Below are 16,090 nucleotides of genomic sequence, written 5' to 3'. Positions count from 1 at the left end.
GGAACAGACAAGATGTACTGAGAATCGTTGACAACAAGGGGACGTGTGAGTGAGTGGAGGAGAGGGGGAGACCACGCGGGAGAACATTGATTGACGTGATTTTTGTGCAATTCAGAAGTGGGCTTTAAGAATTGTTTACATAAATGCGAGTTTACGTAAAGCGGGGAGAGTGGATCAATCTTTGGAACTGAAACTAATAAGTTTGACTGCTGATGAAAACATGAGAGTAATTCTCAGGCAAGGCTGAGATTTGAACAGTCTTTGGATGAAGAGTTCTGTGGTGGATTTTTGTGTTCCTAATCAATGCATTCTATATTTGCTTTTGATTATTTCTTTCATTTTGATTGCTTCTTTTGTTTCCAGCTTCTCCTGCTTCAGAAAACCATGTTGGGAATGAAGCTGTCCATGTCATTAAAATAGTAAGTACACCACTCTCATGGAGATTCCTTTTGGTTTAGATGTACTGGAAAAAAAAACCATTTGCTTTTCCCAGTTTTTCCATTAAATTGTACATTTTCAGCTTCCTGCTTCATTGCTCAAGTATCTAGTTGGTTTAGTTTCATACAACTGAACTTCAAATCCAAAAGAGCATTGCTCTTCGGTACAGGTGACTGTTCGTTATGATACGATATGAAACGACTTTATTTCCTGGAGGAGAATTGGCCTGCCAACAGTCAAGAAATAGTTACGAGGCACTGAAAGTGTTTTATGTGCTTTATAATAATAATAATGAAATTTAAGTCATAGACACACATTCAAGGTCTTTGTATTCTTTATATATGACTAGCGCCATGCTTATTATTTCATCCAACTATTGGTATTTCATCCAATTATTTAATCCAACTATCAATATGCCAGGTTTTTCTAGTTGAATGTTGTTATCTATTGTCATTCTTCAAATAGATCCATTAAAAATTTCCTTTCCCCAGTTTTATGACCTTGTTTTTCTGTGTTGCATGGCATTCAGTTTACTTTTTTGTGCAAAACATTCTCTTTAAATCTCTATGTCCTCATGAACTATTTGACAATGAACAAATCGTAGGTTCAGAACTTTCAATCCTAATCATAGCTCAATTTTATTATTTTGGTCAAGGGATCAAATCTCAATTTTCCATATTTACTGATGAAAGTAAAGCAGTTTGGATTACGAGCAGGGAGGAGGATGTATATAATTTTCAAGGGGCTAAAGGCAAACTGTGTGCGTGGTCAGCATGTGGTAGATGTAACGCAATGTGAGAAAATGCAAGGTCATTCACGTTGGTGTACAAGACACCCTGCCATTGGAGATGATTATCTAGTTTAAACACATGATATAAATACATGTCATTGTGTTTATTGTTCTTTGCTTCCAAAGAACTTTCTTTTTTCTGGAATGTAATTTATCTGGAATGCACATAATCAACCAACACATTTGGCAGGGGATTTAGCATGGGATAATAATCAAATGAGGGTGGAAAAAGGAAGAACAATTTGTAGTTGTCCTGCTTCCTAATCGCCCCACTCTTCCCACGCCAAGTAATTTCTCAGCAAAGGAGAGTGAGCTGGTGTAACCACAATAGGTAGGCTTTGCCTGGGCTGTGCACTCATATGGTTAAGAGTTCTTGGCATGCATCACAAAGCATGGACTAATCCACATTAGTTTTTAGTTTAGTTTAGAGACACAGCGTGGAAACAGGCCCTTTGGCCCACCGAGTGCACACCGACCAACAATCACCCATACACTGGTTCTGTGCTACACACTAGGGACAATTTACAGAGGCCAATTAACATACAAACCTGCATGTCATTCAGATGCGGGATGAAACCGGAGCACCTGGTAAAAACCACAGGGAGAATGTTCAAACCTCATACAGACAGGATCAAACCCGGGTCTTTAGCGCTGTAAGGCAGTGACTCTACCACTGTGCCACCCACAAGTGATGGCGTGCCCCCATCGTGACATGAAGGTGGTTAAATTCCTTCAGTAATTCCAGACGGCGGCAGCAACAGTGTGCCCCACCAGGCGAACTGTTCCTCACAGAAATGCAGATTGCAATAGGAAGGATCTGAGTGCCACTTGATCTTGGAAGTGTGGCTGCTCACAATTCAGCTAGCTCCATGTGGACCTGGATTTAAATGTGGGAGCTGCTTTGTCTCTGCGACTCAGAATTACATGATGCTTACTGAACCATTGAGGGCGTGCAGCGTAGGTTTACTAGGTTAATTCCCGGAATGGCGGGACTGTCATATGTTGAAAGACTGGAGCGACTAGGCTTGTATACACTGGAATTTAGAAGGATGAGAGGGGATCTTATCGAAACGTATAAGATTATTAAGGGGTTGGACACGTTGGAGGCAGGAAACATGTTCCCAATGTTGGGGGAGTCCAGAACAAGGGGCCAAAGTTTAAGAATAAGGGGTAGGCCATTTAGAACGGAGATGAGGAAAAACTTCTTCAGTCAGAGAGTTGTGAATCTGTGGAATTCTCTGCCTCAGAAGGCAGTGGAGGCCAATTCTTTGAATGCATTCAAGAGAGAGCTAGATAGAGCTCTTAAGGATAGCGGAGTCAGGGGGTATGGGGAGAAGGCAGGAACGGGGTACTGATTGAGAATGATCAGCCATGATGACATTGAATGGCGGTGCTGGCTCGAAGGGCCGAATGGCCTCCTCCTGCACCTATTGTCTATATTGTCATAGGCAACAAATGGATCATTTATTCCAACGCAGGTGCTGGAGATGAAACAACTTTATATTTATTCAGTTCTAGTTTTTTCTTCCCCCTTGGGGGTACCCTATTAAAATAAGTAAATCTTGTTTTCAGGAGCACCAGGAAAATGGACCCCTGTTCTCGGAGCTGAAGTTTTATCAGAGGGCAGCTAAATCAGTGCACAGTAGGTACCTGTGAAGACAGAGTGTACTAATTACACATTGTATTTATGACTCGTTCCTTGTGTGAATGAGTAGAGATTTAAGTACAGCGTTATGTCCTTGTACATAGTAATTATATATTTAAAATCAGTACTGCAGTATGTTCGGGACTAATTCCATGTATCACCATCCTCCTTATACTGCAGCCTATGAATGAGGAAAATAATTGCTGTAACATAATTGCAGTACGGCTACAAAGCTAACCGGATTTAACAGGGCACACCAAAGGAATAGGCTGATTTTGCTTGTGTTCATCAAAAAAAAAAAAATATTAATGGAGGGTTTTGTTTGTGTATGTTTTTTGTAGTAAAGACGTGGATGAAAAGCAATGGACTGAGTTTTTTGGGCATTCCTACTTACTGGGGATCAGGCTTGACTGAGTACAATGGGAAGAGGTGAGAAGGCTTCGAGTCCAGTCTCAGTCTACCTTGAGCCAGATGTTTGTTTCAGGAATGACATTTTCCTTTTTCTTCTTCACAGCTACAGATTCATGGTAATCGACAGACTTGGTGTAGATTTGCAAAAGGTGCTGGAAAAAGACGGATACCTGTTGGCCAAAGCAACTGCTTTGAAAATAGGCTGTCAAGTGGTAAGCAATGGCTACAGGAAATAGTTTTGTCCAATAATGTATGAACAAAACAGTAGGCCAGAATCTCACCGAGTTTGAGCCTATTTTGCCATTGTGAATGAAATGACATCCCAGTTCAAAATCAACAACTCGGGAAGAGAATACAGAGAAACACGGAACTGCAGGTGCTGGTTTACAAAAAAAAACCAAAAAGTGCTGGAGTAACTAAGCGTGTCAGGCAGCATCTCTATAGGACATGGAAAGGTAATGTTTTGTGTCAGGACCCTTCTTCAGAGACAGATGGGCATGGGGGTGGTGCTACTTTCAGACAGTAGACAGGCTGTATTGTATTTCTGCACAGAGGTTGGGGTTTATTCCCTACACCTTTGTAATGGTTCAAAAAAATGTTTTTGGGGGTACTGCATGTGTGTGTGGAGCCAGAGATAATGATAGAGTGGAGAAGAGATTCACTGGTATGTTGGACATAAAATGGTGGATTAACTCAGTGGATCAGGCAGCATTTCTGGAGAGAAGGAATGGGTGACTTTTTGGGTCGAGACCCTTCTTCAGACTGGGAAGTTGCCAGGAATGGAGGGGCTGGTTATAAGTAGAGGTTGGACAGGCTGGGTTTTCTTTTAAACTGCAATGTGGGAGGCTAAGGGATGATCGTTTAGAGGTCTATAAAATTATAAGGGCATAGATAGGATAGATAGTCAGGAGTAGGGAAGACTTGAGTTAGAGGGCACAGGTTTAATGTGCGAGGGGTGAAATTTAATGGGGATTTGAGGGGTAAGTTTTTCATACAGAATATGTTGCTTATCTGGAACGAGCTGCCAGAAGTAGTGGAGGCAGATACAATTACAGCTTTTTAAAGTATTTGGATAGAAAGGGCACAGATACAGGACTAATGTTCGCAAATGGGATTATGGTAGATATATCATCATGGTTAGCATGTTCAACTTGTGCCGCAATGGTCTGAATCTGTGCTGTATGCCTTTACCATCACATTGGGCAGCAGTAGTCCTGTGAGTCCAAAATTGGGGTCTGAATTTTGGAAGCAAGTGGACCCGTTGGACCCAAACCACTCCTGCATTGGTGCAGCACCCTCTCCTTCCCTACTCCCCACTCCCCTCTCCCCCCCTCCCACTCCCCCCTCCCCTCTCCCCCTCACTCCTCTCCCCCTCTCACTCCCCCGCTCCTCCCCCTCACCCCTCCCCCCTTTCCCTCTCATCCCCTTCCCTCTCCCCCTAGTGACGGGTTTATAGGACAGACAGTATATCTCAATGCTCTGCTATTTAAAGTAATGTAACATTATCATGTGTAAGAAATAATTTTGACCTCCATACTTTGCAGACTGACATTCACTTTTTCAATTTATACATGTGCTTAACATTAAAAACAGCTTGATAGTTTGGAGTTTATTCATGAACACGAATATATCCACGGTGATATCAAGTCAGCCAACCTGCTTCTGGGCTTCAAGAATCTCAAAGAGGTATCATTCGTCTGTCTTTACTGATCACAAGTAGTTATGTGTCTTTATTTAATGAATGAAAGAGAACCTGCAGAAAAATTGACTTGCATGTAGTGATGTAGCTAATTCAGGAATCACAACCTTTTGGAGCTGTATTTGTGGCAAACCTTTTGGAGCTATATTTGTGGCAAATTCTCCAAATGTTAGATTCATGTAGCAATAATCCATATAATAAGTGCAGGTCATATTGTCACGCTATTTCTTGAATTCTAACATAGCAACACAAATAACATTAATTGCAGATGGAGGACTATTAAATGGAGCGCAAATATAACGATTTTTGCAAGACTATTGCCCTTGGGAAATAGAAAAATCCTCATGAAGTGCCAACTGCCAACCACTGTAACAATGCAAAATTGCATGACAATATTTTCCTGAGTAGCTTTGCCAGAAAGCTGGGGAAAAAAGTCCTTAAGTCTTTTTTTTGGGGCCACTATTTTTGATTAGAAATATTCATGTAAAAAGCTTAACACTGATATTCTATATTCTGTTGCGTATTTCTTTTAACAAGCAGGCAGGTACATTTAAACTACTTTGGGACAGGTACCATGGATTGGAAAAGTTTACATAGAACATAGAATAGTGCAATGCAGCACAGGAACATGCCCTTTTGGCCCACAATGTCTACGTTGAATAATCATGCCGAGTTAAACTAATCTCTGCTGCTTCCATGTGATCCATATCCCTCCATTCCCTGCTTGCCCATGTGGCATCTGCCTACAGCCTTTCCCATTGGCCACCCATCTACTTTCTGCCTATACCCTGGGTGTGACCACCTCTCTATAGCTCCTATCTATGTCGCTCTCAAACATGTGGACACGGTGGCGCAGCGGTAGAGTTGCTGCCGTACAGCGCCGGAGACCCTTGTCCGATCCCGACTGCGGGTGCTGTCTGTACAGAGTTTGTACGTTCTCCCCGTGACCGTTCTCCAAGCTCTTCAGTTTCCTCCCACACTCCAAAGAAGTACGGTTAATTGGCTTGGCATAAAATGTAAATTGTCCCTAGTGTGTGTAGGATAGTGTTAATGTGCGAGGATCGCTTGGATGTCGGTGTGGACCCAGTGGGCCGAAGGGCCTGTTTCTGCACTGTATCTCTAAACTAAACTAAACAAAACCCTGACATCATCCAGCCACAGCCCCAGTCCCCTCTCATGGCCATTCATGAGTTACAGTGGGGGATCATTCGTGAGGTGCAATCCTCAGGGACACTGCAAGTTTGCCTGACCTCCCACGTTCTGCAGGGGGAGCATTCCACTGCCCTAACTCCCATTTTCACCGCACTAGGGAGGCACTGTGACACAGCTGATAGAGCTGCAGCCTTGCAGTGCCAGAGACCCGGGTGCTGCCTGTGTGGAGCCTGCACGTTCTCCCTTTGACTGCGTGCGTTTGCTCCCACATCCCACAGGCTTGTGGCTTTGTAGGTTAATTGGCCTTTGTAAATTGCCTTTAGTGTGCAGGGAGTGTGTAGAACTGGAGTCTGAATAGATGTATCAATTTTTGTGTGGACGAAGGGCCTGTTTCCATTTTGTTTCTTTAAACTACCACGAGAACTTTTGAAAAGAAAAGACTTCACCATATTTTAAACTCAGCCTCCATGCCAAACCCTTAAATCCCTGTCCCACTTAGGCGATTTTTTAGGCGACTACAAGTGACTAGGCTGTCGCCGGGATGTCGCCTGTGTGGTCGTGAGTCGTCTCCAAAGAGCAGTAGCATTTTTTCTGGTAGCCGCTGCACTTTGAAATGTTTCAACATTTTCGGCGACTGTCGCTTTGACGCCAAGTCAAGTCAAGTCAAGTCAAGTTTAGTTGTCACATACACATACACGATGTGCAGTGAAATGAAAGTGGCAATGCCTGCGGATTGTGCACAAAAAAAGAATTACAGTTACAGCATATAAATAAAGTTAATAAGTTACTATAGTGTAGACAAAAATTTAGTCTCTGGAGTTATAAAAGTTGACAGTCCTGATGGCCTGTGGGAAGAAACTCCGTCTCATCCTCTCCGTTTTCACAGCATGACAGCGGAGGCGTTTGCCTGACCGTAGCAGCTGGAACAGTCCGTTGCTGGGGTGGCAGGGGTCCCTCATAATTTTGCTTGCTCTGGATCTGCACCTCCTGATGTATAGGTCCTGCAGGGGGGGCGAGTGTAGTTCCCATGGTGCATTCTGCCGAACGCACTACTCTCTGCAGGGCCATCCTGTCCTGGGCAGAGCTGTTCCCAAACCAGACTGTAATGTTGCCGGACAGGATGCTCTCTACAGCCCCAGAGTAGAAGCAATGATCGTAGCTTGACGTCTCCTGACGTAGGTGCTGTCATAGGTTGTCGCCAGGTGACGTAGGTTGTCGCCGATGCTGACTTTGGTGAATTCCATTGGCGACTACCTACGTCAACCGGCGACAGGTACCGGCGTCAAAACCGGAGGCCAAAATGACATGAATTGTCTTCAGTTGTCGCCGACACGGTCGTAGCTTGTCGTGGGCAGACGTAGGTTGACCAGTTGTCGTAGGTTGTCGCCTGCATTATCGTAGGTGCAGTCGTAGGTGGACGTCCTAAGTCGCGATGATTGGGTCGCCGGTTGTCGGTAGCTTGCCGTAGGTTGACGTCGACTAGGTGGTAGGTTGTTGTAGCTTGTCGTAGACACTGTCGTAGAGGGGGTCCAGTCGCCGGTTTTTCGGCGACCTGCTATGACTATGATAGTCGCCGGAAGTCGCCTAAAAAAACGCCTAAGTGGGACAGGGCCCTTAATAGCCAAAATCTCAGTACTTGCACCTGCACAGAAACTCTCCCAGCACGGCTGTTCAGCTCATACCTTCCTTCACTCTACCCTGCTCTGCCTTGGAACCAAGCTGGTGCCACAGACCTGACACCTGCTGCTGCAGCTCCCTCCTGAATGGCCAACCTCCCAACGATATACAAAGGTGTGTCAGTCAGCATCTGCAGTTCCTTAATTCTACAAAAGTGTACTAGCTGTTTCCTCTACTTCTTTAAGAAGGCTTAGGAAGTTTGGCATGTCACTGGGACAAGTTTGGCAAGTTTCCCACCTTGTGTACACTGAAAAGCTAGATTAAAGGTGTCTTCAAATGCAGAAAATAAAACAGAGCTTTGGATGAAAATTCTGCACTGATGACGTAGAGGATAGGAAATGTTGCTTCTGAATAAGAAAATAACAGCCCTTTCATTGAAATGTTTTTAAATCTTTCAGATATATCTGGCAGATTATGGTCTTGCCTACAGGTACAATCCCAATGGAGATCACAAACACTATAAGGAGGACCCGAGGAAAGGTCACAATGGAACAATTGAATTTACCAGCATAGATGCTCATAAAGGTGTAGGTAAGGACATCATCCATTCGGACTGCAGACTGTGAGTGGCGCAGGCTCTGTTTGGGCTGAAATTTGTATTGAGTGACTTGTTTGCTGACACTTTAATCCAGCCAGCTTCACTTCAGTGGATGCTCAGCATTGTGGGTTTGGCACATTCAGAGCTGACCCAGCAACGAGCGATGTCATCCATAAACCACCCTGCTGTGCTCTTTCAATCATGCAGCTCTGTATCAGTATTGTAAATAACGACATTGTCATTTTTGATGCCATAATTTTGAGAGTAAAAATGAATTGGATTTGCTTGCTTTCAAATTTAGTTGAAACACCTCACTCTTCTGTGGAGCCCAACCACGAGGAATTGATTTAAAAATAGTTTCCTTCATGGAATTCACTTGAAGGAAGTTGATGCTTGTAATGTATACATCAAGAGAGGCAAGCTTCAATCGAATAAGGGATGAACCAGAATATCTGAATTACGGTCACTGTCTTATCTCAGCTGAGACAGAACGAAATGCTTTTTTTGTTATATTTAAAATACAACATTTCTAACTACCCCAAAAAATTCAGCAGCAGCTAAATTTGAGGAGGAAGGATGTACAAATATGGAACTTGTCTGAAGAAGGGTCTGTGGTGGGCCCCTTCTCATGTAGCATGCTCTACTGATCAGATCAATATCCACGTTTTCAAATGTACGTAGTCAAGAATATAATGCTAAGCGATGATGTCACTTCACACTGCGTAACAAAAATTACCAATGAAGATGAACAAATTTACTGTGCGCGTAGTGTCATTTTATCGAGGAGTTAGAGTTGCAGTCTTTGATAGAGTCGCACCCTGGCCACTCCCTCTTCTCTCCTCCCATCAGGCAGAAGGTATAGAAGTGTGAAAATGCATACCACCAGATTCAGGGACAGTTTCTTCCCAGCTGTTATCAGGCAACTGAACCATCCTACCACAACTAGAGAGCAGTCCTGAACTACTATCTACCTCTTTGGTGACCCTCAGACTATCCTTGATTGGACTTTGCTGGCTTTACCTTGCACAAAACGTTATTCCATTTTCATATATCTATACATTGTAAATTGATCGATTGTATTCATGTATTGTCTTTCTGCTGACTGGTTAGCACGTAACAACAGTTTTTCACTGTACCTCGCTCGGTACAAGTGACAATAAACTATACTGAAACTGATCCATGTGGCACCAAATGTCAGGCCTGGCATTACTGCAGTTGGCGTGACATGTCATGGGCTGGGCAGACAGCCAGCCCTCAATGAGACATGTTCCTGATAGTTTCATTTCAGTGGATTTCCCAACACCAATTTTCACCCAGTAACGTACATCCAATCTGATCTCCCATGATGATCTGCACTTTTACTCACAGCTGTGTTATGTTGCAAACTAGAAGGCATGATCTGCATCAGTTCCAATGAGGAAGCAATGGATTGTGGACTATTAGTTGCGTTTGTAATGGGAAATTAGTAGAATATTATCTGCATAGTTCTGTCATTAGTGCATAGAATTCTAGAGCTGGAATTTATTCCATAAACCCCTTGTGATATCTGAACTCTTCCAGTAGTGGGCTGTTGAGGGTCCCTGATTTTGGATTGCCCACCATTGACAGCCATACATTCAGCTGTTAAAGACCTAGGCTCTAGAATCCCCTTTGTAATCCACTGTGCCTCTTAAAGAACATCTTTATCAAATACCTCTCTAACCGAATTTTGGTTATCTTTCCTAATATCACCTCGTAGGACACTGAAATGTTGCTTCAAATGATCCTTCAAATATCTTGGAACATTTGTCATGCTAAAGTTGCGATATAAACAGCTATTCATGCAAGAGGTCTTGAGAGTTTTCCTTTTGAAAAAGGAATAATAGAATAGGGCAGCATGGTGGCGTAGCGGTAGAGTTGCTGCCTTACAGCGCCAGTGACCCGGGTTCAATCCCGACTATAGGTGCTTGTCTGTACAGAGTTTGTACGTTCTCCCCGTGACCTGCGTGGGTTTTCTCCGGGATCTCCGGTTTCCTCCCACACTCCAAAGACGTACAGGTTTGTAGGCTAATTGACTTGGTATGATTGTGAATTGTTCCTCGTGTGTGTCGGATGGTGTAAGTGTGCGGGGATCGTTGGTTGGCGCGGACTCGGTGGGCTGAAGGACCTGTTTCTGCACTGTATCTCTAAACTAAACTAAGATTGGACATGGATGCAGCATGACAAGGGGAGGCGTGGTGCTCACATTCAGGCTGCCATGTGTACAGTAGGAATGGACTATTTATGCACAGAAGTACTTGGTTAATTAATTACTTTGTTACTTGCATTAACATGGTCCAATTAGCAAATCCCCAACTGTTTCTTCTCTAACTACGCTCTCGGCCAATGATTAAACTTGGACTGTTAATCCTCCACCTTTGAGAGATCTGTTTGATGAATTACCTGAGTGCTGCCTCCTTAGAAGTGATCTTTAGGACCCGAAAGGTTGGATTCCTTTTCCACTCAAACTATTGCAATAGTCAATCCTCTGTCTGAATAAACCAGTAGCGGCCAATTGGCATTTAAGATGTTGTGTTGTCTTTCCTTGATCGTTGGTTTTGGATATATCAAACGTTTCAATGGATGTTTCTTTTTAAGTTGAACAAGTTTTCCTTTATTCCAGCTAAGATCCACTGAATAAAAGCTCTTGTTTTTTTAAATATTACTAGACCAAGTGGACCCGTTGGGCCCATTCCTTGTAGAGGGGGGACAGGGAAGGGGAGAGGGTGCCACTCACCTCGGTCCCGTGGAGCCAGCGCTGCAGCCAGAGCGAGCCGTGGACCCAAAGCCTCTCCTGTATTGGTGTAGGATCCTCACCCCCCCCCCCCCCCCCCACTCAATCCCCCTTATCCTCTTCCCCCACTCACCCACTCCCGGGGCCATGGGTGGGCGAGAGTGGACAGGGAGAAGGCACTGACCTCGGCTCCATTTCTCTTGCTGCGAGCGGCGGGGACGGCCATCTTGTTGGACCCTCTGCCACAGCCTCTGCGGCACGTTGCAGTATGGGAGGAAGGTCAGGCGCGGGGCACGCCGGGACGGGCGCCGGTCCTCCCGCTGGTCCTTCGGGGGTGGGGGGGGGGCGCATTTATTCAAGTTTATAAGGTAAATTGTTTTTAAAAAGTAACGAAAGTGGGGTTATTCACACCATAAGGGAATGGTGAGTAGGGTGGGCCAAAAATTGTGGCGCTATCGTGTACCGTTTTGGCTGCGTAGAAGTCAAGGGCATGGTGCACACATACACACAAGCAGACCGAGAGTTTTAGGTAGATAAACATAGCACAAAAAGTAAGGAAATTTGTGTTTGGTAGATTATTTCTTTGTTGTAACAATGCTTCTTGGCAATAAATCTTATACCGTTGGAAAGCCTGTTTATTTCCCTTTTAAATGGTGCCACATTTGTAAGGAACATGCATTTGTGGGATGAGCAGCAGAGCTGAGTATATGGGTTGCGCCCATGAAAAAATTGCCAAATCTTCTCTGCCAATGCCAAACAGCTTATTCTGCTGTTGCTATTGACTCTTGTTTTGAGCTTCTGGTACCCCCAGGTGCTGACAAGAATGGGATGCCATCCCACAACAGTGTGTGACCAGGCTGGTGACCAGCATGAGGAGGAGGTGCCAGGCTGTTGTGACTGTGTATGGTTCTTCCACACGCTACTGTGGCTCCTGTTTATTAAATGAATAAATTGTTAAATTGCCAATATGTCTTGTTTCTTCAGACTTCAATCATCCAATCCACCAAACAACACCGAACAAGAGTCAATGGCAGAATAAGCTGTTTGGCATTGGCAGAGAAGATTTGGCAGATTTTTCATGCGCGCAACCCACATACTCAGCTCTGCTGCTCATCCCACAAATGCATGTTCCTTATAAATGTGGCACCATTTAAAAGGGAAATAAACAGGCTTTCCAACGGTATAAGATTTATTGCCAAGAAGCATTGTTACAACAAAGAAATAATCTACCAAACACAAATTTCCTTACTTTTTGTGCTATGTTTAGATAGATAGATAGATAGATAGATAGATAGATAGATAGATAGATAGATAGATAGATAGATAGAGATAGAGATAGAGATAGAGATAAAGATAGAGATAGATAGATATAGTGGTCTATCTGGAGGATGGATGGATGGATGAATGGATGGATAGATAGGTAGGTCTATTTCTGCCTGTGTGTTTGCAGGATATATAGAATATGGTTTATTTAATTGATGACCGCGTGTTAATCCCATTTCTTGCATCCATCCTAAAACTGAGTATTCATCAGCTTTATTTCTAACCTCTATCTCTGCTTTAACCGTTATACACTCCACTTCCATCATGTTTATTAAGACCACTATCTTTCTTTCTGCAATATGCTGTCTACTGATAATCTTCTGCAATTCCATCAGCATCTTTCTTTATATCTCCACTCACTTTGCTTCCTGTATTCAACTCTCTTCAGATTCCCATCTTTGACAGATCTCAGCTCCTTTCGAACCAGGCCTTGCAAATGTGAGTTTCCTGTTCCCCATTCTTAACCTTGCTCCCAGAACTGTGACAGTAACTACTTCACCCACATCTTCAACATCAATGGATCATTCCATGTTATTTTGCCATCTCCAGAGTGATGCTGCCCTGAAGCATCTTTCCCTTTCTGCATTACAAATATACTAATACTTTTGTGACATCCTGGTCAAATCCCATTATCATCATATCATATCATATACATACAGCCGGAAACAGGCCTTTTCGGCCCACCAAGTCCGTGCCGCCCAACGATCCCCGTACATTAACACTATCCTACACCCACTAGGGACAATTTTTACATTTACCCAGCCAATTAACCTACATACCTCTTCCATAACTATTACCATTTCCCTGGCACTTTCTGTGATAGGAACATGCGAAGAAGTGCCATTGGCATTATAGGTCTCAATAGGCATAAGCCCCTTCTATGCTGCCTGTGCTTTTGGAAATCCTACCAGATGCTGTCCTTCTCATTTTTTTGGTTGCTTTCCTTGGGTAAAATTGTAAAAGCACAAAGCAGACAAGCAAAGCTTGCAATAAATTGATCCATCAATGCACAGGTGACTGAAAATGTTGCTTTGATGCGTTGCTTTAAAGTTTCAGTACTGAACAATTGCATTTAATGTGGATAAATGACTTTTGGAGAAACTTTCAGGACATGCTTGTGGGTAGAGAGTGATCTAACCACATCCAGGCAGTCATACTCAGGGTTGCAGAGAAGACTTCCTCAGTGAAGGAGGTTTTGTGCAGAATATCAACGATGTAAGAGCATCTTATTGATAATTTCTTCTTGGAATTTCCTTCAAATTATTCATTCGGCTGAGGTATTTCCATGGTGCAATTGAAATAATATTGACAACCAGATTACCATATGCAAAAAATGCACAAAATAATACCAAGTGTAAAAACGAATAATAGACCGTAGTGCATAATTGATCATTGAACAGCAGCTGAACCAAATGCAATATAAGTTAAAACTTTGGCAATCTGTAAGCCTCCTGGTAAATTGTTTAATGTACTTTCATAGTGAGAGGATTTCAGTACAGGAGCAAGGAGGTCCTACTGGAGTTGTACAGGGCCCTGGTGAGACCATACTTAGAGTATTGTGTGCAGTTTTGGTCTCCTAATTTGAGGAAGGACATTCTTGCTATTGAGGGAGTGCAGCGTAGGTTCACCAGGTTAATTCCCGGGATGGCGGGACTGACATATGTTGAAAGAATGGGTCAACTGGGCTTGTATTCACTGGAATTTAGAAGGATGAGAGGGGATGTTACAGAAACATATAAAATTCTTAAGGGATTGGACAGGCTAGTTGCAGGAAAAAATGTTCCCGATGTTGGGGGAGTCCAGAACCAGGGGGTCACAATTTAAGAATAAGTGGTAGGCCATTTAAGGCTGAGATGAGGAAAAACCTTTTTAACCCAGAGAGTTGTGAATCTGTGGAATTCTCTGCCACAGAAGGCAGTGGAGGCCAATTCACTGGATGTTTTCAAGAGAGAGTTAGATATAACTCGTAGGGCTAACGGAATCAAGGGATATGGGGATAAAGCAGGAACGGGGTACTGATTTTGGATGATCAGCCATGATCATATTGCATGGCGGTGCTGGCTCGAAGGGCCGAATGGCCTACTCCTGCACCTATTTTTTATTTTCTATATTTCTGAAGGGGACATTACAAAGGACAAACTGTCAAATCATATCAGGGTCTGAAGAAGGGTCTCAACCCGAAATGTCACCCATGCCTTCTCTCCAGAGATGCTGCCTGTCCCGCTGAGTTACTCCAGCACTTTGTGTCTGTCTAGCTTCTGTCAAATCATTAGTTGGTCAGGAAGCACTGTGAAGTAAGTGACTTCTTCAGCATAATGGCATTGTGAAGAAGGTTAATAGTTTTTATTTGCATGAATTAGAAGATGTAACAAAGGTCTTGCAAAGTCGTACGACACGTAGAAAAATAGATGAACGCATTTAGCAGATCTTTAGCCTTCTTAGGATTTATTGCCTCCATCCAAAGACAGACTTCCTTGGCCACGAAATAGTGCAGGAAAGACCTTCATGTCAGTGAGGTTGAAATGTGTATTCAAACTCTCCCGCCTCACTTGTTTGCTTGTCTGTAGGATACACTTTGGAGGGATATCTTGGAGAAGCTGACCTTGTGCTCTCATATCCAGCAATCCTCAGAGGAGGGAACCACAGAGTAGAACAGGCTGCTGAAAGGGAAGAGCAATTCCTTGTCAGTGCTTTTTCGGGGATTAATCAGCGATTAACTAGTTTTCCGGTTATGGTTTTTTTTTGTTCAGTCCAAAGTTTCCAGAATCTACCAACCAGCCAGACTTTCCTCTTTCCCTTGCTATGCATGGGATTTCTTTGTGTAAATGAAATATATAATTCCAGGTCTAATGAAACTGGGGATGCACAGAAAGCCTGCTCAGCTGAGGTGGCAAGGATCCACTGAGAACCCAATGCCTCTGAAAGTCATGATGCAACAAAGTAGATGCAAACAAAAACAGGATGAAACAAGTACAGGGCGGCACGGTGGCGCAGCGGTAGAGTTGCTGCCTTACAGCGAATGCAGCGCCGGAGACTCAGGTTTGATCCTGACTATGGGTGCTGTACTGTACGGCGTTTGTACGTTCTCCCCGTGACCTGCTTGGGTTTTCTCCGAGATCTTCGGTTTCCTCCCACAGTCCAAAGACGTACAGGTTTGTAGGTTAATTGGCTGGGCAAATGTAAAAATTGTCCCTAGTGTGTGTAGGATAGTGTTAATGTGCGGGTATCGCTGGGCGGCGCGGACCCGGTGGGCCGAAGGGCCTGTTTCTGCACTGTATCTCTAAAACAATTTTTTTTAAATATAAGTATTTGTCATTTTTCTTTTTTAAATGGTATTTTACAAGTTCCTGTAATATTTAGTTGTACTTTGTCCCAATTATGAACGATTTAAAAAAATATTCTCGTTACATTTCCAATTTTCGATGCCCTGTCTACTTGAGTGTTTTTCACTTGTCAATCTTCACTGCAAATCTTTTCATCTTCACTGACCACAGGATGTCACAGCTGGAGCCAAACCATTGTGAACCACAGGGCCACACTGAATAATGGTCACTGTACTGTTGTCAGGTCAGCAACCCTTGCAAATTGCAGTGAATTGATGAAAAATCAGATTGCACAGCTCAGAGTTGCTGATCTGTGTGGTTTTGTTGCTTTACTGGATACAT

At 43.5% G+C, this 16,090-nt stretch overlaps 1 protein-coding gene across 4 annotated transcripts in view; it reads left to right on the top strand.

The window, feature by feature from the left end:
- The window catches only part of LOC144596471 (serine/threonine-protein kinase VRK1-like), a 208,834-nt gene that overhangs the window by 149,675 nt on the left and 43,069 nt on the right, over positions 1 to 16,090 (top strand). For all 4 annotated transcript variants that reach the window (XM_078404767.1, XM_078404768.1, XM_078404765.1 and 1 more), the window contains exons 3-8: positions 364 to 419; positions 2,801 to 2,870; positions 3,215 to 3,302; positions 3,388 to 3,496; positions 4,878 to 4,970; positions 8,211 to 8,343. In XM_078404767.1, coding sequence (XP_078260893.1) covers positions 364 to 419; positions 2,801 to 2,870; positions 3,215 to 3,302; positions 3,388 to 3,496; positions 4,878 to 4,970; positions 8,211 to 8,343 — 549 coding nt within the window. The remainder of the gene's footprint in view (positions 1 to 363; positions 420 to 2,800; positions 2,871 to 3,214; positions 3,303 to 3,387; positions 3,497 to 4,877; positions 4,971 to 8,210; positions 8,344 to 16,090) is intronic.

This window comes from Rhinoraja longicauda, chromosome 9 (assembly GCF_053455715.1).
Source record: "Rhinoraja longicauda isolate Sanriku21f chromosome 9, sRhiLon1.1, whole genome shotgun sequence".
In the NCBI taxonomy this organism is placed as follows: domain Eukaryota; kingdom Metazoa; phylum Chordata; class Chondrichthyes; order Rajiformes; family Arhynchobatidae; genus Rhinoraja; species Rhinoraja longicauda.
This window is presented reverse-complemented; position numbering and strand designations above follow the sequence as displayed.